The sequence below is a fragment of the Choloepus didactylus genome, chromosome 10, assembly GCF_015220235.1.
Source record: "Choloepus didactylus isolate mChoDid1 chromosome 10, mChoDid1.pri, whole genome shotgun sequence".
Classification (NCBI taxonomy): domain Eukaryota; kingdom Metazoa; phylum Chordata; class Mammalia; order Pilosa; family Megalonychidae; genus Choloepus; species Choloepus didactylus.
Window position 1 is genome coordinate 39,421,905 of NC_051316.1, and position 27,504 is coordinate 39,449,408.

Below are 27,504 nucleotides of genomic sequence, written 5' to 3' on the forward strand. Positions count from 1 at the left end.
GTTAGCTGTAATTTCACTTCCTCTTTACTTCCATGTGAGTCTCTTTGCAGTGGTCGGTAGTAATGGCACAGATGTAAACCGGGGCAGAACTGGAAACACATGCTTGCACGCTTACAGAGCAGTCAACGGCATGTATGCACAAAGATGAGCAACTTACTTTTCAGGAAGTTCTGTATTCTTAGCAGAGGGTCATGAAAACGTGTTTGAAAGGATGGGAAAAGACAGGGAAATTAAAGCATTTCAAAGGGCATTGTACCTGTTGCAATTTGGATCCCTTCTCTCTGTTATTGATAAAGGGTGCCTTAAAGGTCCCACACAAACATTTAATGCATGCCAAGTATGTTCTATGAGTCACACTAAGTTTTCCCATAATGTATCGTTAAGAAATAGTTTATACCATAATGGTGGATACATAGCATTTCTCATTTGTCAAAACACAGAGAACTGTATAACACAAAGAGAACCCTAATGTAAACTTTAGTTACTAATAATGTATCAATACTGGAGCATCAGTTTTAACAAATGGACCACACTCAGGGAAGATGTGAATCATAGAGGAAACTATGTTTGAGGAAGATATGGGAACTCCTTTCTGTGCAATTTTTCTGTAAATCTAAAACTGCTCTAAAGTACAGTTTATTAAAAAAACAAAAACGCAACCTAGAGTCATAATTAAACATGGAGCTCACGGTCCCTTGATTCGGCTCCATTTACTAGTGTGTGACTCTGGGCAAGTTGCTGAAAAGAGAGGGGGCGGCGGAGAAGAAAACAGTTTATGAAGACATCCCCTGTCCATATCCACATCTTGTATAGAAGTACATTTCTTTTTACTATAGACGGGGAAAGTGAAAAACAGGGAAGCATGTCTGGGTGCTCATGTGAACAAGATTGAAATCACAATTCAGGGCTATTTCTCCACCTCTATGAGTTGGTTTTGACTTAATTTGCAGCCAGGATTGACATTTAGATATATGCACGTAAGAGCATATATATAACATTTGGCTGTCAATATTTAAAAAAAAGAAAAAAAAAAGGTCAAGCCTCCCGTATCTTTTATTTTCCTCCAGTAATTTCTCTGACACTGAGTCAATCTGACAGCCCTTGGAAGTATTGCTGATTTAACCTAAATTCTAGTTCCCCTGAGAATATTTTCTTTGTTCGGTTATTCACAGAAGATTCCGTTTGAATCACGCCACGGTGGCATGCGATGGCTTTGTGTGGCGTGAGATGGCTTGTTTCCTTCTTTGTTGTGTGCTTATGGTATAATAAAAACTGCTGCTCTTCTCCACCCCCCTCCACCCCCCTCACCCCCTCACCCCCATAAGATAAAAGATAAAAAATACTCAAAATGCATGGGAAGTGTGCTGGGGCCTGTGGGTGAGGACACTCCAGGAGGAGGAGGAAAAAGGAAGCACGGGAGGCAGCAGACAAACCACTTTTCCTGTTTTTGCTACTCTAATCCCAACTTAGGCTATAGGTTGCGCTTGAACTCAATTGGGCTTTTTATTGCTTCGATTCACTCTTTTAGAGATATTTAGAGAGTGACTGCTTTTACCAGGTGTTTTTTTAGGTGCTTATTCACCTCTGACCAGTTGCCAAGCACATTTATCAAAGGCCTTTTCATAAAGCCAAGTAAAACCCCCTCCTTCCCCGCCCCCCTTTCTTCCCTCCCTCACTCCCTTTCTTCCTCTCTTCCTTCCTTGCAAACCTTCTGTGTTCCGGTCTCTGGGTTATTTTATTATTATTATTTACATTTTCTGACATACACCAGCAGAGAACAGAGCGAATACATACCCATCACCAGCTTCAAAAATTATCAACATTTTGTAAAAAAAAGACTTTTTAAATTTGGATAGTTACCAGCCTTTGGAGAAAGCGCTTGTATGTCTTATTGTCATTCTATTTATGAATAGGCAATATGAAGTTATTTGATCTTTACAACACGTTTCCCACTGAAGGAGGGAACAAGCAGCCTATGAAGTTTTGGAATTCCTTAGAAATCACTGTGTAGCATCGATGCCTGGGGTAATAACCCCAGAAACTCTGATTGTTAATACAATTTTTTTTTTTGCCAGGAAATAATTTAAGCTTGAATTTTAAAATTACACTGGGCATCCACTAATCACCCAGATGTTAGGGTCAGGGCTAAGTAATGCCTGGTAGCTAATTACAATTCTCTCTTCTTGGGGGTTTATGGATATAGTTCAGGGCCCAGGATTGGACCTGCTGGTTATACATGTACGTATATCAAGACATGTTTTGTTAAAGTCCCATGGTGTACCTGTTCCTGTGCTTGAGACATTTAGGAAATAAAATGACCACAATAGTTACGTCTTCCAGAGTAATGGAGAAATTAGAATGTGGAATAGACTCAAAAATCAAGAATTTTAAGAGGAAAGGTGAAAATGTGTGATGACGTAATACTCAAATATCCAACACTTTACAAAATCATTTTAATGTATTTTTTGAACTTTACTCCAGGAAGTAGGCAGAATATACATGTTGCAATGCTGTGATGTGATGTGACGTGATGTGATGTGATGTGGTGTGGGGTGTGTGTGTGTGTGTGTGTGTGTAGATACCTCTGCTCTGAGACATAAGATGGAGACATAAGCATTTCCTTCTTTGCTTTTTAACTTTTGGTTGATTCCCTATTCTTTATGACCTCCAGCGTTCTCTCCCTCTGGGTCCCAACCTCTCTCCAGGGAATGATAAGGTTATGAAAATTCAAGAGGTCAGGAGTTCTAGAAACCATCTCATATCCTGGACATCTCATTTGTTTACCAAATGAGCAGACATGGTTTCTCTGCGTTTCTCTACAGCTGCCCATTTTGCAGGGGTGCCTTTATACACCCCCTCCCGCCTGACTTTCCTTTGACTGTAACCAGCATGAATCAAGGACCTCCAAGGTCAAGGTCATGAGCAACCTATTTGGTCTCCTCCTGCTGGTCCTCTGAGTTCACCTTAGAATCTGGGAAGCGGCAGGGACGGGGGTCTCCCAGGGAGGAACCCTGGCCCTTTCCTGTACCACCCGCCCCCAGCTTCCGGGCAGGCAGACCCCTCACTGACCTGGAGTTAGTAAGTGGTCAAGGGAAGCACTAGCTCCAATTCCCACTCATTTCCGTTTTCAGGTTTCCTTGGAGATACTATCCTGGAAAATCAGGAGCCTTCTTTTTCTCCTGTTTCTTCATTTGTTGGTTAGGGAAGAGAGAAAAAAATGTGCCTTCCTTTAGTGTGTAAGGAAAGGGACTCTCCAACTTCTGTGGGTTGTGCCTAAAATATTTTTTAAAAAGTTAATTTCAATGAATTATTTTTGAAAAAAGTACAGGATATTCAAGAAAAAAGAGTTGGGGAGGATGGATATTGTGAAGTCATAGTATAACGATATTGCAAGGTTTATTGATTAAAAAGGTTTATTATGGGACTTTAGATGTGGAAAATTATAGGCAGGGGCAGCCTTGGTTTCTGAGAGGCTGGAGTTATGGAAAGCTGATGGAGGGGTATAAAGTTCCAGCAGGGACTTAGAAGCACTCTTTCTGATCAATTCTGCTATTTTCTGTGAGTGTATTTGGAAGGGCTTTTTCCTTACAAATGCAGTTTCCTTTAATGGACAGTTGAATCTGCATGCTTAGACATTTTGGTGACTTTTAAAAGAAATAAGAAGTGAACCTCATTAAGAAGTCTCATTTTAGTGGTGTATAGGTTTACATTTTAAAAGCATATTAAAATCATGATCTGGAATTCTGCCATGTTCAATGTAATTTCTTTTGTATATCGATTATGGAAAGATTCTGTCCATCAACTTGGAAGAAAGTCTAGATGACAGAGCAGTGTGGTATCTGTTTCAACCCCTTATCAGTATTCCATTTTGTGTTGGGCTTCGGCAGTGCTGGGTGGAGGCATTAGCTGTAAGTCTTCTAGCTCCCAAGATGCATTATTGTCTGATGTGCATATGTTGGTACCAGGGAATGGGCATTTACTTACTGTATCTGTTCACTTCGGATTGGGAGTTTGCGAAGACACATTCAGAAAGTGAACACGATGAGCAGTTGTTACGTGTTGAATGTGCTGGGCACGTGTTCACCATAGGGCCTCTATCACTTGCTATGCCCTTGGCCTGAGCTGTCCTTAGGTCCCTCTCCTTCACTTCAGTTCTTTCCTCAAATGTCACCTTCTCAATGCTCACTCCAGCATGCCCTCTCCCCATTTCCTGACTTCTTTTTCTCCATTTTCTATTATCTGATTATTTTCTTCATCACGTCTTCTTGCAATAAAATATAGGCACTGTGAGGGCTGGGATTTGTGTCTGTTTTGACTCACTGCTGTACCCTCAGACTTAGAACCAGTGTCTGGCACAAAAAATTTTTATTGAGTATTTGTCAAATGAAAATAATGAGTTGAATTGATAAAATTGTACATATATTACTTTTATTTGGGAGTGATTTGTCTGGTGAATAATCCAGACCCCAGTTTGAAATGCATCCAAGGACATATATATTAATATTGAACATCTTTAATTCTATAAATATGTGGAGATGTGAAAGGGGAAGGAGCCTACAGTTGGACCATGCAAGATGCAAAAGAATCTTTTTGGGCAGGAGTCTTTTCCTGAGTTCTGTGAACCAGTTTCACTGCTGCTCTTGCAGTTGCCACCATTGCCACAGATTGGACCCAGCATCTCAGGCACCACCTGCTGCCAGCCCCAGACACCCAGAAACCAAGTCCCCAGACCCTTCTGACTTGGGCTGATGCTCGGCTTGCTCTGTTCACACTGTCAAGGTCATCTATGACGTGAAACTTGAGAGCTTGGGGCCTGTACTTGTTCTTGACCTCTAGTTGAAGAGCTAAACCATACACCTTCCTTGAGCTCACCTACTGGGTGAGTCTACACAACTCATTTCCTGTTTTATTCCCCCAAGGGGGCAGGGCTCTGAGCATGGTTACTATAGTATTCACCTTTTACTAGCCTCTTTTTTAATATCTTATTGGTCTAAGGTTCATTGGCAGGCACCCAAAGGTATCTTCTGACTGTCATGTCCATTCTCTTTGGGCCAGCATTCTCAGCCAGCCTGAAATTTCCAGTCATCTTTGTGGATTATGGTATGATCTCTGGAAGGTCTCTTCAAAATGAAAGTACATTACCTTGGTGGGTAATGCATTAACCCCAGGAGCACTTATTCGCATGAATTGTCCATTGCAATTGCTAATGGAGAAACAGATAGGTCCCTGATAGCTGGCACCAGGATGTTGCATTGTGATGGAGAAAGGTTGAGGGAAGAGGGTGTTGGAACCTGGGGCCTGGTGCTTTAGCTGAGAATGGCAGACATGAGTGAATGGCCCTGGAAGAGGCCCTGATTATGAGGCAACTTGATGGGTGGGAAGAACAGAGATCAGGGAAGAAACAAGAGAACCTGAAAAGAGAGACATATGGCACCAAAGAGAGCCCTTATAGTTTTGCACCAGCATCTACCATGATCTGCAAGATGAACTATACTTTTTTTCTTTTTAAATGGAAGGGGAGGAATCGATCATAATCTTAGAAGTTTCTGGCATTGTCAGAATTGTTCCAGGATGCTTTGGATTCACAAGCCTTATTTGACTCCTTTCTTTTTCCAAGTAATAATTGGATTTGGGCTTGGAAATGAAGTGATACACAAATCTGCTTATTTCTCCCATATCCTTTTTTGTGCAAGATGAAAGTTGAATGCAGAGTCATACCTAGGGAATTATCAAACTTTGACAAGCAAGCATATAGGTCAACTGTGGGATAATTTCGATGCTACAGATGTCTGAAGGCTTACTGTATTTAGAATGCATATTTAACATTCTCTGTTTTCCCTCAATTCCCATGCTCATCCATTGCATAGACAACTGAAGTCATTATGGCATTATGGGGTAGTTAGCACAGGGCAGAAGAGTCAGGGCTCGCTGTGCTGGGTCATGGGCTCTGGGGACAATCCTGCCCCTCCTCATTCCTCTGACCTATAAAAAGTGTTGTTAATCTTGCTGTCTGCCTAACAGGATTTGGGAGGAGAAAAATGAGGTAATGTCTGTTTAGACCTTTGAGCTTCTCGGAATCATGGCTTTCTGCAGTAATATGATTTTCTAATGCACTTGTTTGTATTGTAATGGAGTATAATTCCATTTGCCTAAATTTATTTAGTGCTTCTAGAATATTTGACCGTCTTACATAGGAGAAGCAGCCAGGCTTTGAGAGTATCAAAAGATACTCAGCCAAGTGGGCCAGATATAGATTTATGAGGTGAGAGGAAGGAAGCTGGGAGAGTGGTGATGGGGTGAGTGTTGTAATTATCTTCAGAGCTTCTATAATAGTTTTAAGTTGTGTTATTTTACTAAAGATCATTATCTCCTTAATATTTTTAAAATATTAGTTTATTTGAATAAATGCGGCAATACTACATATTGGATGACTCATCTGCAGCATTGATCCTGCAATCTTTGTCTATAACTGATAGATGCTTTTAATCCAGCCCCCTTCAAGATTTACATTATTATGTTCATTGGGCCACAACCTGGTTGTTTAATAACTTGTCTCCAATTCTGATACCAGCAATTCCATATAAACACTAACTAATTTACAGATTCATTTTAAAAATAACTAGTAAGTTACTAAGTAATTCTTCTTGTTCTGCCTGTAAGTATATAATAAACAAGTCATTTTAGTTGAAGCAGTTGTGAACAGTCTAATCTTTTATATAGCCCTTTAGAAAAGGATTACAATCAGCTGGGCTTCCTAGTGGGTCCTGAAAAGAGAATTTTAACACAAAGAATGGAAATGGGGAAATGTACCCTTGTGTCATTTCTGACACGCTGTAAAGATACAAATTTGTTACAATTATCCATATTGGACAGTTTTGGTACAGAATTTTCAAGAAGTTGTTGGTTTCTTGGAATCTCCAACCCAGTCAGTTTTCAAAAGGATCAGCCTTCTCTTAAAACAAATTCTAAGTAGCTATTTGAGTTAACCAGGAAAAAAGAGTCTCTTCTCTTCCAGAGAGGTGACTATCCACACTTTTAAATAACAAATAACAACTAATTTGTATTTTTAGAGCAACAATACTAATCATATCCTTTTCTCTGGGGGAGAATGTTGCAATTTTCATTTGCTAAATTATAGAACATAATGGAGAGAGACCATATCCTGTCACCTGACATGAAAAAATAAATCCCTACCAAATTGTGTTTGTGTATTTACATTGCATTCCAGGGACATATGAATAAAGTCACCTTGTTTGTTTCTCAAATTAAGAAGAACATTTTCATTAGGAACTGATATAGAAAACTATTCAAAAGCTCTCTAGAACAAAATTTTTACTTAAAAATTATGATTCAGAGATACAGTTCATATGCAGTTAAGTTGTGAATAATCTTATTAAATCTCTTCATGACGTGAGCATTTATGAATGTTACACGTGCAATTTTATGTTCTCAAGTGAAACTTCATGATAAATTTATGAATTTCAGCCTTGATTTATAAATATAGCTAAGGCATACTTTTAAAAATGATCGAAGTTTTTTTTATATATATATTGATCTGTTGCAGGTTAAATTGTGATGTTTCATTTGAATTTGTTTCAGAATCGAAGCAAACGCTTGGAGAAAGTCCATGTGGTTATTGGACATAAATCCTGTGACTTGGATTCTCTAATTTCTGCCTTCACGTATGCTTACTTTCTAGACAAGGTGAGGGAAAAAATATTGTGTTTTTATATTTGAATTAATATCTAACCTTTAAAAACAAACATTTTCTGGAAAGACAATGAACCTATTAATATCTCATATTCTAGTTTATTACAAAGAATAAAAGTATTACAATCCATTAATCAACAAATATTTATTGAGTACCTGCTATATGTAAGGCATTGTTCTAGTTATTCCTTACTGATATTCTTCATAAAATATTGCTTCAATAAGATAAATATTTTCAAATTAAAACTTAAAAATGTTTATAATGGTTGGTTATTTTTATGGAACTTAAGACAGCTAATGAAAGTAAGGGTCAGAATTTCTTGTTTATCCTTTCTGGATGGTCTTGTGCAGAATAACCTGCATGAACATTACATGTAATACAAAGTGTATTGCCTGGAATTTTCAGTAACAGAGGTAGTATATGTCAAATCAATATTCTGTAAGTTCCTGTTTCATTTTGCCTTTAGCATGAACTTTTTACACAGTAAGGAGATTTTTCTGTGATAATCTCTCTTGAGCAAGAATCTTTCTACTATATGAAGTATATAACATGCCTATGGAGGTAGAAAAGGCATTTGAATAAATTGTTTTAGAATTTCCATTCCATAAAATTCACCAGCTCGTAATATGCTTCACCTTAAAGCCTAAAAAGTACACCATGAATTTCATCAAAATTTAAAATTTTCCAGAATCTGATTGGTTTTATTCCAATTGTGTTTGGATCCTTAGCTTCTGACACTGTGCATAGCTAATCTAGAGTATTTAAATTCACATGAAAACCACTCTTCCAGAATGAGCTGTGGGAGGCAAGAAATGCTTTAGGGTAGCAGCTACAAAAATGCTGCATAAAAATTCTGTTCTCTGTGTGCGTGCTTTATATCAAATTTATCTTAAAATTTGTTGAATTTTCCAAGGGAGATTAATTGGTATTAGGAGATAAATATGTCTGTGTCAAGACATGCATATTAAACTCTAATCTTGTTCAATGGATTTTTTTTTCATTAGAGAAGTTGTAGGTTTACAGAAAAATCATGCATAAAATAGACTTCCCATATACCACCCTATTATTAACACCTTGCATTAGTGTGGTACATTTGTTAAAATTCATGAAAAAACATTTTTATAATTGTACTATTAACTATAGTCCATTGTTTACAGTAGGGTTCACTGTTTGTATGGTATAGTACTAAGATTGCTTGTTTTTAAATTTTTATTCTAATAACATGTATACAACCCCAAATTTCCTTTTAACCACACACACAGGTATAGAATTCAGTGCTGTTAATTATATTGACATGTTGTGCTACCATCACCACCATCATTACCAAAACTTTGCAATCAGCCTAAATAGAAACTCTGTACAATGAAAGCATTGGCTCCACATTCCCTACCCCTACCTGGACCCCGGTAACCTATGCTCTAGATTCTGACTCTGTGAGTTGGCTTATTCTAATTATTTCATATCAGTGAGATCATACACTGAAGATCTTTTGTGTCTGGCTTATTTCACTCAATATGATGTCTTCAAGGTTCATACATGTCACATGTATCAAAACATCATTCCTTTTTATGGCTGAATAATATTCCATTGTATGAATGTATCACATTTTATTTATCCATTCATTGGTTGGTGGACACTTAGGTTACTTCCATGAATTTGGCAATTGTGAATAATGCTACTATGGACATATATGTGCAAATATCTATTTGAGCTCCTGCTTTCAAATATTTTGTGTATATACCTTGAAGTGGAATTGCTGGGTTTTATGGTAATTCTATACTTAATTTTCTAAGGAACTGCCAAACTGTTTTCCATAGTGGCTGCACAATTTAATTCCAACCAGCAATGAATTAGTGTTCATGTTTCCCCCATTCTCTCCAGCACTTGTAGTTTTCTGTTTTGTTTTTTTTTTGAGTAGTAGCTATTCTAGTGGGTGTGAAATGGTATCTTATTTTGGTTTTGATTTGCATTTCCCTAATTGCTTATGATGTTGAACATCTTTTGATGTGCTTGTTGGCCATTTGTATATCTTCTTTGGAGAAATGCCTATTCAAGTATTTTGCCCATGTTTAAAATGGATTGTTTGTATTTTTATTGGTAAGGTGTGGGCTTTCTTTATATGTTCTGGATATTAAACCCTTATTGGATATGTAGTTTCTGAATATTTTCTCCCATTGAGTAGGCTGTCTTTTCACTTTCATGATAAAGGCCTTTGATGCACTAAAGTTTTTAATTTTGATGAGGTACCATTAATATATTTTTTCTTTGGTTGCTTATGTTTTAGGTGTAAAGTCTAACACAGATCCTGAAGATGCTTCCCTGTGTTTTCTTTTAGGAAGTTTGTAGTCCTAGTTCTTACATTTACATCTTTGATCCATTTTGAGTTAATTTTTGTATAGGTGTGAGATAATGGTTCTCCTTCATTCTTTTGCATATGGACTTCCAGTTCTCCCAGCACCATTTGTTGAAGAGATTATTCTTTCCCAATTGAATACACTTGGCAGCCTGGATCAAAAATCAATTGGCCATTTTCAAAAATTGATTGTGCTGATAAATGCACACCTATATGATGATACAGTGAACAATTGATTGTGCACTTTGGATGATTGTATGGTATGTGAATATATCACAATAAAATTGCATTAAAAAATGAATGGCTATAGATGTGAGGGTCTATTTCTGATCTCTCAATTTGATTCCATCGGTCTGGATATCCATCCTTGTGCCAGTACCATGCTGTTTTGACCGCTGTAGCTTTGTAATAAGTTTTAAAGTCTGTCAATTTTGTTCTTTTCTTTTCAAGGGTATTTGGATCATTGCCCTTCCAAATAAATTTGATTTGACTTTTCCATTTCTGCAAAGAAAGCTGTTGGATTTTTGATTGGGATTTTGTTGAATCTGTACATCATTTTGGGTAGAATTGACATTTTTAATCAAATAAATTGATATTTATTCTTCCAATCCATGAGTATGGGATGACCTTCCATTTATTTAGGTCTTCTTTGATTTCTTTCAGCAAAGTTTTTTAGTTTCCTACATATAAGTTCTTTACATCTGTCACTAAATTTATTCCTAGATATTTTACTCTTTCAGTTGAAATTGGAAATGGAATTTTTGACTTGATTACCTCCTCATAGTGTTCATTACCACTGTATAGAAGCACTACTGATTTTGATTGTTGATTTTATACCCTGCCACTTTGCTGAATTTATTTATTGGCTCTAGTAGCTTTGTTGTAGATTTTTTGGGACTTTCTGCATATTGGGTCATGCCATCTGCAAATAATGAAAGTTTTACTTCTTCCCCTCTCCAGTTTGGATGCATTTTATTTCTTTTTCTTGCCTAACTGCTCTGGCTAGAATTTCCAGTACATTGTTGAATAACTTTGGTGACAGTGGGCATCCTTGTCTTGTTCCAGATCTTAGAGGAAAAGTTTTAATTCTTTTACCATGGAGAATGACGATAATGGTCGGTTCTTTATATATGCTCTTTATCATGTTAAGGAAGTTTTCTTTTATTCTTCATTTTCTAAGCGTTTTCATCAAGAAAGGATGCTGGATTTTGACAAATGCCTTTCGGTGTCAATTGATTTGATTATGGTTTTTTCCCCCTTTGTTCTGTTAATGCGGTATGTAACATTAATAGATTTTCTTATGTTGAAACACTCTTGCAAACATAGGATGAATCCCACTTAATCCTGGTGTGTAATTGTTTTAATGTGCTGTTGGATTCGGTTTACTAGAATTTTTTTGAGGATTTTTCCATCTATATTCATTAGTGAAATTAGTTTGTAATTTTATTTTCTTGTATGTTCATCTGACTTTGGTATTAGGGAAATTTTGGCCTCATAGAGTCAGTTAGGGGGGTGCTCCCTCCTCTTCAAACTTTTGGAAAAGTTTGAACAGGGTTGGTGTTAATTCTTCTTGGAATGTTTGGTAGAATTTCCCTGTGAAGCCATCTGGTCCTGGGCTTTTATTTTTGGGGAGGTTTTTGATGACTGATTCAATCTCTTTACTTGCAGTTGGTCTATTGAGATCTTCTAGAATCAGCTTAGGTTGTTTGCATGTTTCTAGGAATTTGTCCATTTTGTCTAGGTGGTCCAATTTGCTGACATACAGTTGTTTGTATCCTTATATGATCCTTCTTGTTTTTGTGGGATTACTGTATTTTTTGACACACTAGAAATAAAAAAATGTTCTTTTCTAGAGAGTTGATTGAACCAGATTTATTTTTAGTCTGTTAGTGGCATAGATTTTTGAGGAAAGTATATATAATAATAATACCACCACTAACAATAATGCTTTGAATGAATATAATGAAAGCCAGCAAAAAGGAGTGGGGGAATTAGTTGTTTTATTCACCAAAAAATAAAGTCATGTACAAATAAACAATCCATGATGTCTCTTCTTCTAAGGCTTGCCACAAGCATAGAGAAAAATGGAAGTGGCCAAATTTTTCATCCATACGAAACTACCAAACGGTCACATTTTGGGAATTTGTTATAATTCTGTGCTTTCTGCATAGTTTAGCAGGATCCACTAAGAGGTCTGTGCTTCGTTTTAATTATTCCTGAGAACCTGGCTACATATCACAGGGTATTATCACACAGCATATAGTAGCTTTGTAACCTCATATGCACAACCTCATTTAAATCCTTTTCATTCAGGTAGGTATGCTCAGTTCTACAGATGGGGAAAACCGAGGCTCAGAGAGGAAAGTGGCTTTCTCAAAGTTGCACAGCAGAGGCTGGGCTAGAATCTGGATCTTCCGACTCCAACTCTAGTATAGGTCCTGCCAGGATATGTTCAGATCACATGCTCTTGACTATGGAGCCATTCTTCTTCTGTACTCAAGTTTCAATAGCAGGAGTTAGATATAGTTCTATCAATTAATTAGGAAAAATGAATCCACATATATAAACTGCTAATGTATATTATGCAATTGTGATTCAGTATTAACATGACAGGTGGGGAATAAACCACTTTGTTGGAGTAGTTCTGTGCTTTGTGTACCATAGCAGTGGATGAATCATTCACTTATTCTTTCAGGAAATATTTATTAAATTCTACCATGTGCCAAATTCTTTTAGGCAATTGGAAAAATAACTGAAAAAAAAATCCAGATAAAATTCCCTGTCCTCTTAATGCTAGTTACAGGAGACTGATGATAAAAAGGTTACAACTGTGCAATAAGCACTGTGCTTGTGACAGAGCTGGTGATGATGTGAGAAGAAAGGCCATTTACCTAATGCAAAAATTCCATGTTATCAAGCCCTGTATTTTCTCACTGATATTTAAGGTTTATTCTTATATATTCATAGTTCTTTTTAAAAGCACATTTATTTTTAAAATTTGTAGAAAAATGACTTTATCATGATTCTGAAATTCTTCAACTCCTACTCATTGCCTATTTCCCACTATCGCAACATTTAAAAAAAAAGAATATAAGAGATTTGTTAAGAAGGCAACAACAATCTGGTAGTTCTAAGGGCTGTATTTAGCTCACAAACAAGTTTTCATTGACCATTGTAGTATTTTGAATTAAAAAAAAAAAAATTGTAATAATTCAACATCACAGCTAATACCCCCAAAGCTAGATTTCTGGATTCTCTTGAATAATTTAAAGATTTAGCTACACTGGGCCTGAATTTCTGCATATAAACAAATGGCAGGAGCTGAGGTGACAGGCATCCCAGTTAGATGGGACATAGCTTTTTCACCACAGGCCAGCTTCTGGCATCTCATTTCCTGACAATTCCCTAAGGACAAGGGAGTTTGTTGTCCCTGAAGAGAAGGATGTGTGTGTTTATGTATTTTAATTGTGGAGGTGAAGTGAGACATAAAGCATTTCAAATAAGGCATGAGAATTTCATATGGAGGAACAAGAGTTTAAAAAATATTAGGGGCCAATGCTAATGAATAAGTCCCTACTAATCAGGTTCAGGAAAAATTGGCTATGAATGTCAAAAGGTTTAGCAAGGCCAAAGGACTTACATTTCCTTTACCGGTTATCCTTGGGCTTGAGAAAATGTAGTAGTATTCTTTCCTTCTGCTGTTTTCAGTGATTAAGTCAACTTTTTCCCCGGTAGGTTGGTCCACCGGGGGTTCTCTGTCTGCCAGTGCTGAACATACCAAGAACTGAATTCAACTACTTCACTGAGACGAGGTTTATTTTAGAAGAGCTAAATATCTCTGAATCATTCCACATATTCCGAGATGAAATTAATCTGCATCAGCTCAATGATGAAGGGAAATTATCTCTAACGCTTGTTAGCAGCAATGTGCTGGCAAGGTAAGGCTCAGTGTGAGGCTCTGAAGTCTCCTCTTTTAATGAAGGCTCCTCTGGGCATTGCATCACCTTATTCAGAATTTTTGTGAGTTAGTTGATGTGTTAAAGGCAGAAGATGATCAGAGGAAAGTGATTATCTTTTTTTTATCTTATGGAGAAGTTCGGGCTATGCTAATCTTCCATGTTTACTTTGGCACTTCATATATGACATCTTCAAGTAGAAAGTTCTCATAAAGTTGACTAAGATTATAATTTTAAAATAAATAACTTCAAACATTTTCTTATAGCAACACAGAAGTCTTATGTATTAATCCTGAAAATATATAATGAAAATTTAAAATTATACACTAAAACTGAAAGTTTTAAGAGGGAAATTTCGGTAGTAAAATGTAAGATTATGTAGAGATAGGTTATTCTGTTTCATACTCACTAGTCACTAGTTAACTCATTTGTAGTATTTTATACTAAAGAGTTTAATGGGATTTTTTAAAGTTCATATAGTTCAAATTACTTATTTTATGGATAAGAAACCTGAAACCAAGTGTCACAAATGACTTGCCCAAGATCCTACATACAGTAATTAGTTGAATTTGGATAAGAACTTTGTCTCTGCCTCCTTCAATAAGTACATGAGAGTTGCTAAATGGTGCAAGAAGCTGAAGATACATAAAAAAGAACAAGACAAATACTCTGCCTTCAAGGACCTTACAAACCAGCACAAAAATGCCTTTTTGAAAAGCTTTTTACTGCTGCTGAATGGAACAGTCATCAGTTAAACACCTTAGTAGTTTGAGATGATAATTTTTTGCAGTTTTCTAGTTTGCTAATTGCTGATGATATTATCTAGTACACATTGAATCATATCTTAATATATATGAAATAAAAACTTGTGCAAGGCTTAATTTTATTTAAACTTTTTGAGAAGCATATTTATGTGTGAATGCATTATAATGTCAGTTGTACAAGACATACAATTCTAGAGAATTATTTAAAAATAATCTGTCTGCACAGGGCTATCTTTATTCTTAAGCTGTTGGGAACAAGATTCTTTTGAATGATATTTATCAACCAATTGTTGATAACTGGCTGAGAGTTCTGGGTAGACTATTTAACTTCAATTATTGTTATTCAGAACAATCACATGCTTCACTAAATTTATGTGTTAACTTTTTCAAATCAACTAATGCACATAGGTAAGGATAAAGACAATGTAAGAAGCCAAAGGTGCGAACTATGAAAACTGTGTGTCAACCGAAAGCTTAAGGAGAATTTTGTTAAAATTGAAAAGGTTATACTGGGCTTCAAACTGAAGTTGTGAATTCAGGCTTTGAGATTATTTATGCAATAGAATGTTTTCAAAAGCAAACTGAGATCTTCATTTCTTTTATTGCCACTCCTTTGAGTTTGACAGCAGAATGAATAAAATTAGTTTTATCCACACTTTCTTCTTGACTTGAAAAATACAACTGTATCTCATGTATGAAGAATAATGGTGGAAATAAATAATCCAGTAGCATTTTTTTTTTCTCTATAGCACAGTGATTGTATGTTCAAGCTTTGGAGCCAGATTGTCAGGATTTAAATACTAGCTCATCCACTTATTGGCTGTATAAACTTGGACAAATTTCTTAAACACTTTATGCCTTAGTTTCCCCATTTGTAAAAGCATAATGTTAATAGAACCCATTTCATAGGATTATTTTAAAGTATAAAGAAAGCATGATGATATACTCAAACTACTTAGAACAGTGTCTGGTATGTACTCATACCAGCTCAATAAGCTCAATAAGCATTAGCTGTTTTTATTATTATTGTAACAGCAAAATAAGAGTTGGAGCTGCTAAGAGATGGAGATGGAGGTTATATTAAGAATCTTGAAGATTTGTTGAAATGAAACATGAAAACATATAGAATAAGGGTCTACTCTTCTGGGTCATTTGAGTTTACTTTAGCTATTGATAATAGAAAATGGATAGAGGATAGCATTTGTGTGTACACCTAGAGATTAAATAATTCCAAACAGTAAGAAGAAAATGTGTTATATCTCTTTCTCATTCTCTCCTTCATTTGCTTTACAGTGAGGACAAAAATTTAGAATCAGCAGTTGTCAAAGTCATTAATCCAGTTGAGCAGAGTGATGCTGGGTTTGAGTTCCGAGAGTCTTCCTCCTCCCTCGTGGTGAACGAGATTCTCCAGGAGGCTCCCGAGCTCATCAATGAGCAACTGGCTCATCTCCTCAGAGGTGAGAAATGCCTCATTCTAGTAAATACTGGAAGGCTTAATGGAGTGCCTCAACCTGCTCATGCAGAAAGAGTGCGATCCATTCTTTGGTTAACAATCCCTTTAAAGACCATGGGAAGCTTCATCAGAGAAGCAGGGAGTAACGAGTTTGTTAAAGAGTGGCATTATATGGAATATTAAAAATGTGCATTTAAAAATAGGCTCAAAGGATCGTTGCTGTTTCACTAGACAAGAATATTAAACAGTGCTGCTGCACCTCAGCTGGGGAGCTGGAGTAGCTTGTCTGGCCATTTTCACAGCTTCCAGAGGTGATTCTTGCCCAGGGACAGCATGCACATGGCTCAGAATTCCACATTTCCATGTGGAAATATCTCCCGAAACCCACATGGGCATGGCTTATGTAGTACTATTTGGATGGCAAAATATTCACTTCTCATTTTGAAGATACTGTGTTGGAGTTTTTAATAGACAAATTATTACCTCCCTTGTCCCCCACCTTGTCACAGCTTGCTCTAAGTACTAGGGTTCCCCAGCAGCACCAGGTCATAAATTATCCCACTAATTTCTCTTTCATCTCCATTGATGGAGCTTACTACTTCCAAAGAGTGGTTTTCAAGCTGGAAATTGTCAGTGTCAAGTTGACTTGGATGCTAGATTACCATGAAAAATCAGTTATTTTCTCACTTAGGACACTGTTTTTGTTTTCGCTTAAAGGCATTTACTTTCAACAATCGATCTTAAATATGGGTTGCTGTGGGTTGAATTGTGTCCCCCAGAAAGATATGTTGAAGTTTAACCCCTGGTGCCTGCAAATGTGATCTAATTGGGAAATAAGGTCTTTGCTAATGTAATAAAGTTAAGACGAGGTATTCTGTGAGAAGAGACACAAAAAAATAGAAGAAGCGCACACAGTGAGAAGGAGGCCATGTGATGAACAGAGGCAAAGCCTGGAGTGAATTGGCTGCAAGCCAAGGAATGCCAAGGATGCAAGCAACCATCAGAAGTTATCAGAGAAGCATGGAATAGATTATCCCTCAGAGCTGCCAGAAGAAAGTAACCCTGCTTACATCTTGATTTTGGACTTCTAATTCTAAAAGAATAAGCTTCTATTGTTTTCAGCCACCCAATTTGTCATACTTTATTACAGCAACCCTAGCAAACAAAAACAGTGGTTAGCTATAGAACTTTCTCAGAGGGGTTTAACACAAGAAAATGAAAAACAGTGGCTAACAGATGGAAAAAATTGAAAAAGGAGGAAGATGACCAAGAGTATGTTGACAACTCTTTTAAGGACTCTTTCCTTCACTCCTCTGTCTCTACCACTATTTGGAGGAAAAGGGGTCCAGGAATTATGTAGTTCCTATAAATGGTTTAGAACAAATGACTCCAATAAACCTGTCCTTAAATATTTTTTCTGGCTAAGGACATTTGTAAAAATGTTCTACAGCAAACTGTGCCCTCAACTAAACCAAGCAAGCACAGTCATTTATCTTCGTGATAGAGTAGAAGGAAAATAAAGCCATTTGGGGCTCTCAGTCAAGAGGGAAGTTGTCTGATAACACAAATGTAGGGTGTAGGCAGGCACAACAGAATATTTTGTTTAAATATTTTGCAAACTGACAAGTTTGGCTTATTCTTAAAAAATACATGGTCTATTTAGCTAATCAATGAATAGCTTATCATCATGATTTTCTATAAATAGTAAAATAATATCAAACTGTAATACATTGGTACTAAGATATGGTGATGGTGTTGGTGGTGATGGTGATATTCAGATTTAAAAGGGATATAGACTGTTTTGTTAGTTACCTTGGTTTAATTTTTTTTTTAGAATTAAAGCTATGGTAAAGGATCTAGGTTTTTTTTTAAAAAAAGCATATTTTTCATAAAGTTAGGCTTGAAGAAGCATTGGGAAGCATGCAGAATGTGGACATGACATCCTTGTCCCTTAGGATAGGGATGTGAAAGAATGAATTACTCCTACTCATGAAGATGGCCAATATGGGTACTATCATGAGACAGCCAGATTTCACTTAAGGCTGGGAGGTAGAAGAATAGGTGATTTATTACAGTGGAAAGAGGGCTCTGGAGATCCTTGCCCAAATTGTTCATATGGGTGTACATGGATACATGGATGTGGAGAGGAGGTGGAACATCACTGAACAGTTTTGGCAGGAGAGAACTACAGGGTGGTGATCCAAGGGGGTTGTCTTTAAAGAGGTGAACGATGTGTTCAGAGGTGAGAAGCACTTTAAGGCAATGGGCCAGTATTAAAGAGCTCCTGAATTTTTAGTAAATGTAAGAAAGGAATCAAGTCAAATTTCGCTGCACTAGTTGAACTCAAATTTAGATTTCCTAGTTGTCCAATTGTGTATTAATACCTAAAGGGATTTGTTTTTTTTTTTATGTTCCCATAACAAATTTGAGCATTTGTATTTTCATAATATGAATAGTTCTCTTTCTAAGAAGATGTTATAAGCAGCTATGATGTTCCTTTGTATTTGAGGATGCTCTAAATAATCATTAATTTGACACACATTTCTGGAACATGTATATATTCTTCAGGTCTTGAAGGAATGCAAAATTTTTGTGCATTCCTTTGCCATAAGAAATTTTGAAAATGTGTTTCCAGATATCATGAGACTAGATATTTACTGCTGAGACTTGGACGAGTCTTTAAAAGCATCATAATTAGATCTCTATGGAGGTTTATGAACTTACAGAGTATTATAAACTTTGTACCAAAAAAAAAAAATCTGAATTTACCATGATCTAGGTACTTAACTAATTTGATTGTTCTTTGCTTCTCATCTTCATGGTCATATTCTAGAACATTCCATGCTGAAGCACACTGGTGGGCTGTAAGTGAATTTCAGCTGGGCAGAGACATTGATCCCCCCCAGTCCATGGAGAGCACTCCAAATATTTGTCTTTTAGCCCAATATGCTATTAAAAATTGCAATATTCAATGTGTTCCTCACTGTGTAAAAGTTTGGAAAGCACACAAAACTATACTACTTCCAGAATCTCCAATTCATGTCCTATTCTTTGACCACCACATCCTATCCTTCCAGTTCACCTGCCTTAGGCTCTTCCACCTCTTTGAAGGCTCCAGTTCAAAGACCTGGCCACTTCCTCACTATCAACCATGACCCCTCAAGGGCTCACCTCCTTCTTTAGAAGACTTAGATTCCATGCTCTTAACTGTGATTATTCACTGGCAAACACACTTTACCCTTCTCTCCCTTCTTACTTGTCTGACAAATCCTCAACCTTGGATAAACACATGCTCCTTGACTGGCTTCAACCTGCTAGGCATTGCTTAAGAAAAACCAGAGAAAATAACGTCACTTTTAATTTATGGCAACATATCTTAAATCAGCAGGCAACTGCCCAGCAATCCTGGTGTGTTCCCTTTTCTGCTCTTCAAAATGATCCGTTCACATTTTCTCCTGCATCCTCAAGCCTTCTCCCCCGTCTACTCTCTGCAGATGAACAGTTTCATAACGTCTTTGAGAAAACAGAAGTCATCAGCTAGGAACTTCTTTGCTACCATCCCACAATGCACCAATCTACCAATCTCTACCCATCGTGCTTTCTATTATTATGGATAAAGTGTTCTTATCAAATATCAACCCCTTACTTGAGTTCCAGATCTCTTCCCATTTTGCTTTCTCTAGAATTGTTCTTTTAATGATCTCATCTCTTTCCATCAATCTGCTTCATCTGTTTCTTCCTCTCTACCAGATTATTCCCATCACCATTCTTTTCAGTTAATATCTCCTAAGAAAAACCCAAATAAAAAATACCTTAAGGTTTCTTTGACCCCAGATTAACCCCATGACTTCTTTTCTCTCCTGCTCTTTACAGCAAAGCCCCTTGAAAAGTTGTCCATACTTGCATTCACTTCCTCACCTGTTCTCTCCTCCAGCTGTTACCAATCAAGCTTCCATCACAACCGCTCCCCTGAGACAGCTCCTGCCAGTCACCAGTTGTCTCCATGTGGCCAAATGGCATTTCTCTGTTTTTATTTTTCCTGACTCCTTAGTAGTCTTTCACAGTAGATTGCCTCCTCCACAATGTCCCGATTTGCCTTTTACCCCTCTAGCCACTCTTCCTCAGTCTTGCTTGTTAGCACCTCCTCTCAATTTTTAAGTGTATTGGAGTGTCCTACAACTTTGTCCTGCAACATTTTTTCTCTATCCACACACTATCCTTAGATGACCTCATTTACTTCTAAGACTTTAATTATTACTCCCTGCATCTCAAGCTGTACCTACCCTCCCTTTAGAATTTCAGATTCATATCCATTGCCCAAGGGACATCTTCATATGCATGTCTAATTAGTACCATCACCTTAACAGAGCCACTGGAACGCTTGAGTTTCTTGTACTTCCAAACCTGCTTTTAGCCTGGTTTATTCATCTCAGTAAAAGGTGCCAACCACCAACCATCCAATTCCTTAAGCCACAATCTAGGAGTTATACTCGATTCATTCCTCTTCCCACCCCATCCCACTCCCTGCCTGTGCCTGTTTGGATATATTATATCCTCCCAAAAGCTGTGTTCTTTAATGCAATCTTGTGGGGGCAGATTTATTAATCTTTTGAGTAGGGTGGAAACGTTAGCTTGAGTGTTTCCATGGAGATGTGACTCACCAATTGTAGGTGAAACATTTTGATTAGATATTTCCATGGAGGTGTGGCCCCATCCATCCAGGGTGGACCTTATTTAGATCACTGGAGTCCTTTAAGAGACTGTTGGGAGCCGACAGAGATGCTAGGAGCTGACAGAGATGCTTAAGAGATGCTTGGAGATGTGGACGAAATAACATTTGGAGATGCTAAGCTAAGAGATGAAGCCCAGAGTTTGCCTTGGAGAAGCTAAGATTGGACTCCCAGAACTTAAGAGAGAAAGCCGCTGGAATCAGAAGCTGAAAGCAATGCAACCGGGAGCAAGGGACCAGCAGATGCCAGCCACTTGCCTTCCCAGCTGACAGAGGTTTTCCAGACACCATCAGTCGTTCTTCAGTGACGGTATCCTCTTGTTGATGCCTTAGTTTGGACACTTTTATGGCCTTAGGACTGTAAATTTGTAACCAAGTAAGCCCTCTTTATAAAAACCAATCCATTTCTGGTATTTTGCATAACAGCAGCATTAGCAAACCGGAACACCGCCCTCACATTGAACTGTCAGCAAGTCCCGCTGGCTCAACATGTAGAACAGAACTTGGATCCATCCACATTTCCCCATGAACGCTACTAGTAACCAACCCAAGCTGCCAATCTGTTTCTCCTCAACTACTAAAATAGCCACCTAACTGTTGTCCTATTTCTTCTATACAGTCAACTGACTACAAAGTAGTCAAAATGAACTTTTAAAAATGTAAATCAGGGCATGTCATTCCCCTGCGTAAAATCCATTACACTCACAATCCAAGTACTCCACCCTTACAAATTGCAACATAATCTTTCCCCTGCCCACCTCTAACACTGTGTGATGCTCTTTTCCCCGTTTCCCACTGTGCTTTGGCCACTAGGGCCTTTTACTTTTCAAATATGCCAACCTCTTTCCAGTCTTATGTGTTTATACAAGTTGTTCCCTCCTCTTGGAATGCTGTTTCTATCCATCTACTTATCTCTCTTTCTATCAATAGTCTCCACCTCCCTCTTGCTCCCTCACTCCAGATTGAAAGCTTCATTTCAAAAAACAAAAGTGTGTTTGTTTACTGCTTCCCTGTTGTGTCTCTGGTGCCTAGAACATTGTTTGGCTCATAAATTAATTTTGCAAGATTGTTATATATTTTCTTTTTTGTGACTGCATTGCTTCAGTGAGTGCTATGATACTTAAATTTGCATTCAATGCCAGCTCATCCCTGCAACATTCTTTTTTTTTTTTTTAAATCATCATTTTATTGAGATATATTCACATACCACGCAGTCATACAAAACAAATTGTACTTTCGATTGTTTACAGTACCATTACATAGTTGTACATTCATCACCTAAATCAATCCCTGACACCTTCATTAGCACACACACAAAAATAACAAGAATAATAATTAGAGTGAAAAAGAGCAATTGAAGTAAAAAAGAACACTGGGTACCTTTGTCTGTTTGTTTCCTTCCCCTACTTTTCTACACATCCATCCATAAACTAGACAAAGTGGAGTTTGGTCCTTATGGCTTTCCCAATCCCATTGTCACCCCTCATAAGCTACATTTTTATACAATTGTCTTCGAGATTCATGGGTTCTGGGGTGTAGTTTGATAGTTTCAGGTATCCACCACCAGCTACCCCAATTCTTTAGAACCTAAAAAGGGTTGTCTAAAGTGTGCGTCAGAGTGCCCACCAGAGTGATCTCTCGGCTCGTTTTGGAATCTCTCTGCCACTGAAGCTTATTTCATTTCCTTTCACATCCCCCTTTTGGTCAAAAAGATGTTCTCCGTCCCACAATGCCGGGTCTACATTCCTCCCCGGGAGTCATATTCCACGTTGCCAGGGAGATTCACTCCCCTGGGTGTCTGATCCCATGTAGAGGGGAGGGGAGTGATTTCACCTTTTAAGTTGGCTTAGCCAGAGAGAGAGGGCCACATCTGAGCAACAAAGAGGCATTCAGGAGGAGACTCTTAGGCACAAATATAGGGAGGCCTAGCCTCTCCTTTACAGCAACCATCTTCCCAAGGGTAAAACCTATGGTAGAGGGCTCAACCCATCAAACCACCAGTCCCCTATGTCTGTGGTCATGTTAGCAACCATGGAGGTGGGGTAGGCGAATACCCCTGCATTCTCCACAGGCTCCTCAAGGGAGCACTACATCTTTTTTTTTTCCTTGTTTTTCTTTTTTTTTTTTTTTTAACATTCCCTTCTTTTTTTTTTTTTTTTTTTTTTTTTTTTATATATGTCATTCTCATTTTATTTCTATGTATATATATCATATCAATAATATGATAAAATATGATGTGACATAATGTAATGTAGCGTAACGTAACATAATGTAAATCCCCATCTTTTCCCTGGCCAAATTAGGAAAACATTATATGTAGTACTTTTCAGTCTGTCTCTTCATTTACTGATATGACTTGAACATATTTCTATATCATTAAATATTCTCCTGCAGTTACAGTTTTAAAGGCACCCTTGTACTCCATTACTTGGCTGTACCATTCATTTAAGGAATCCCTTATTGACGGACATATGGGTTGTTTCCAAATTTTGACTATTCTAGACCACACACTGAAATAAGCCCTTGAGGCTGAATCTTTTTTTTTTTTTTTTTTTTTTTAATCATCATTTTATTGAGATAGATTCACATACCACGCAGTCATACAAAACAAATTGTACTTTCGATTGTTTACAGTACCATTACATAGTTGTACATTCATCACCTAAATCAATCCCTGACACCTTCATTAGCACACACACAAAAATAACAAGAATAATAATTAGAGTGAAAAAGAGCAATTGAAGTAAAAAAGAACACTGGGTACCTTTGTCTGTTTGTTTCCTTCACCTACTTTTCTACACATCCATCCATAAACTAGACAAAGTGGTGTTTGGTCCTTATGGCTTTCCCAATCCCATTGTCACCCCTCATAAGCTACATTTTTATACAACTGTCTTCGAGATTCATGGGTTCTGGGTTGTAGTTTGATAGTTTCAGGTATCCACCACCAGCTACCCCAATTCTTTAGAACCTAAAAAGGGTTGTCTAAAGTGTGCATAAGAGTGCCCACCAGAGTGACCTCTCGGCTCCTTTTGGAATCTCTCTGCCACTGAAGCTTATTTCATTTCCTTTCACATCCCCCTTTTGGTCAAGAAGATGTTCTCCGTCCCACGGTGCCAGGTCTACATTCCTCCCTGGGAGTCATATTCCACGTTGCCAGGGAGATTCACTTCCCTGGGTGTCTGATCCCACGTAGGGGGGAGGGCAGTGATTTCACCTTTCAAGTTGGCTTAGCCAGAGACAGAGGGCCACATCTGAGCAACAAAGAGGCATTCAGGAGGAGACTCTTAGGCACAAATACAGGGAGGCCTAGCCTCTCCTTTGCAGCAACCGTCTTCCCAAGGGTAAAACTTATGGTAGAGGGCTCAACCCATCAAACCACCAGTCCCCTATGTCTGTGGTCATGTTAGCAACCATGGAGGTGGGGTAGGCGAATACCCCTGCATTCTCCACAGGCTCCTCAAGGGGGCACTACATCTTTTTTTTTTTTTTTTTTTTTTTCCCTTGTTTGTCTTTTTTCTTTTTTTTTTTTTAACTTTCCCTTCTTTTTTCAAATCACCTGTATGAAAAAAAAGTTAAAAAGAAAACAAACATACAATAAAAGAGCATTTCAAAGAGACCATAGCAAGGGAGTAAGAAAAAGACAACTAACCTAAGATAACTGCTTAACTTCCAACATGTTCCTACTTTACCCCAAGAAAGTTACATAATATAGCAACATTTCAGTGAACTTGTTCCTACTACAACCATCAGAAATTAACAGACCATAGTCATTTCTGGGCATCCCCAGAACGTTAAATAGCTTATCTGTTCTTCCTGGATTATTGTTCCCCCTTCCTTAATTGCTCTCTACTGCTAGTTCCCCTACATTCTACATTATAAACCATTTGTTTTACATTTTTCAAAGTTCACATTAGTGGTAGCATATAATATTTCTCTTTTTGTGCCTGGCTTATTTCGCTCAGCATTATGTCTTCAAGGTTCATCCATGTTGTCATATGTTTCACCAGATCGTTCCTTCTTACTGCCACGTAGTATTCCATCGTGTGTATATACCACATTTTATTTATCCACTCATCTGTTGAAGGACATTTGGGTTGTTTCCATCTCTTGGCAATTGTGAATAATGCTGCTATGAACATTGGCGTGCAGATATCTGTTCGTGTCACTGCTTTCCGATCTTCCGGGTATATACCGAGGAGTGCAATCGCTGGATCGAATGGTAGCTCTATATCTAGTTTTCTAAGGAACTGCCAGACTGACTTCCAGAGTGGCTGAACCATTATACAGTCCCACCAACAATGAATAAGAGTTCCAATTTCTCCACATCCCCTCCAGCATTTGTAGTTTCCTGTTTGTTTAATGGCAGCCATTCTAACCGGTGTTAGATGGTATCTCATTGTGGTCTTAATTTGCATCTCTCTAATAGCTAGTGAAGCTGAACATTTTTTCATGTGTTTCTTGGTCATTTGTATTTCCTCTTCAGAGAACTGTCTTTTCATATCTTTTGCCCATTTTATAATTGGGCTGTCTGTACTATTGTCATTGAGTTGTAGGATTTCTTTGTATATGCAAGATATCAGTCTTTTGTCAGATACATGGTTTCCAAAAATTTTTTCCCATTGAGTTGGCTGCCTCTTTACCTTTTTGAGAAATTCCTTTGAGGTGCAGAAACTTCTAAGCTTGAGGAGTTCCCATTTATCTATTTTCTCTTTTGTTGCTTGTGCTTTGGGTGTAAAGTCTAGGAAGTGGCCTCCTAATACAAGGTCTTGAAGATGTTTTCCTACATTATCTTCTAGGAGTTTTATGGTACTTTCTTTTATATTGAGATCTTTGGTCCATTTTGAGTTAATTTTTGTGTAGGGGGTGAGGTAGGGGTCCTCTTTCATTCTTTTGGATATGGATATCCAACTCTCCCAGCCCCATTTGTTGAAAAGACCATTATGGCTCAGTTCGGTGACTTTGGGGGCCTTATCAAAGATCAGTCGGCCATAGATCTGAGGGTCTATCTCTGAATTCTCAATTCGATTCCATTGATCTATATGTCTATCTTTGTGCCAGTACCATGCTGTCTTGGCAACTGTGGCTTTATAATAAGCTTCAAAGTCAGGGAGTGTAAGTCCTCCCACTTCGTTTTTCTTTTTTAGAGTGTCTTTAGCAATTCGAGGCATCTTCCCTTTCCAAATAAATTTGATAACTAGCTTTTCCAAGTCTGCAAAGTAGGTTGTTGGAATTTTGATTGGGATTGCATTGAATCTGTAGATGAGTTTGGGTAGAATTGACATCTTAATGACATTTAGCCTTCCTATCCATGAACATGGAATATTTTTCCATCTTTTAAGGTCCCCTTCTATTTCTTTTAGTAGAGTTATGTAGTTTTCTTTGTATAGGTCTTTTACATCTTTGGTTAAGTTTATTTCTAGGTACTTGATTTTTTTAGTTGCTATTGAAAATGGTATCTTTTTCTTGAGTGTCTCTTCAGTTTGTTCATTTCTAGCATATAGAAACATTACTGACTTATGTGCATTAATCTTGTATCCCGCTACTTTGCTAAATTTGTTTATTAGCTCTAGTAGGTGTATCGTTGATTTCTCAGGGTTTTCTAGATATAAGATCATATCATCTGCAAACAATGACAGTTTTACTTCTTCTTTTCCAATTTGGATGCCTTTTATTTCTTTGTCTTGCCGGATTGCCCTGGCTAGCACTTCCAGCACAATGTTGAATAACAGTGGTGACAGCGGGCATCCTTGTCTTGTTCCTGATCTTAGAGGGAAGGCTTTCAGTCTCTCACCATTGAGTACTATGCTGGCTGTGGGTTTTTCATATATGCTCTTTATCATGTTGAGGAAGTTTCCTTCAATTCCTACCTTTTGAAGTGTTTTTATCAAAAAGGGATGTTGGATTTTGTCAAATGCTTTTTCAGCATCTATTGAGATGATCAATTGATTTTTCCCTTTCGAGTTTTTAATGTGTTGTAATACATTGATTGTTTTTCTGATGTTGAACCATCCTTGCATGCCTGGAATGAACCCCACTTGGTCATGGTGTATGATTTTTTTAATGTGTCTTTGGATTCGATTTGCAAGTATTTTGTTGAGGATTTTTGCATCTATATTCATTAGGGAGATTGGCCGGTAGTTTTCCTTTTTTGTAGCATCTTTGCCTGGTTTTGGTATTAGATTGATGTTAGCTTCATAAAATGAGTTAGGTAGTGTTCCATTTTTTTCAATGTTTTGAAAGAGTTTGAGTAAGATTGGTGTCAGTTCTTTCTGGAAAGTTTGGTAGAATTCCCCTGTGAAGCCATCTGGCCCTGGGCATTTATTTGTGGGAAGATTTTTGATGACTGATTGGATCTCTTTGCTTGTGATGGGTTGGTTGAGGTCTTCTATTTCTTCTCTGGTCAGTCTAGGTTGTTCATATGTTTCCAGGAAATTGTCCATTTCTTCTACATTATCCAGTTTGTTGCCATACAGTTGTTCATAATATCCTCTTATAATTTTTTTAATTTCTTCAGGATCTGCAGTTATGTCACCTT

At 37.6% G+C, this 27,504-nt stretch overlaps 1 protein-coding gene across 1 annotated transcript in view; it reads left to right on the forward strand.

The window, feature by feature from the left end:
- The window catches only part of LOC119545163 (protein prune homolog 2-like), a 122,383-nt gene that overhangs the window by 55,032 nt on the left and 39,847 nt on the right, over positions 1 to 27,504 (forward strand). Inside the window, exons 2-4 of the mRNA XM_037850745.1 lie at positions 7,600 to 7,704; positions 13,800 to 14,002; positions 16,078 to 16,241. Coding sequence (XP_037706673.1) covers positions 7,600 to 7,704; positions 13,800 to 14,002; positions 16,078 to 16,241 — 472 coding nt within the window. The remainder of the gene's footprint in view (positions 1 to 7,599; positions 7,705 to 13,799; positions 14,003 to 16,077; positions 16,242 to 27,504) is intronic.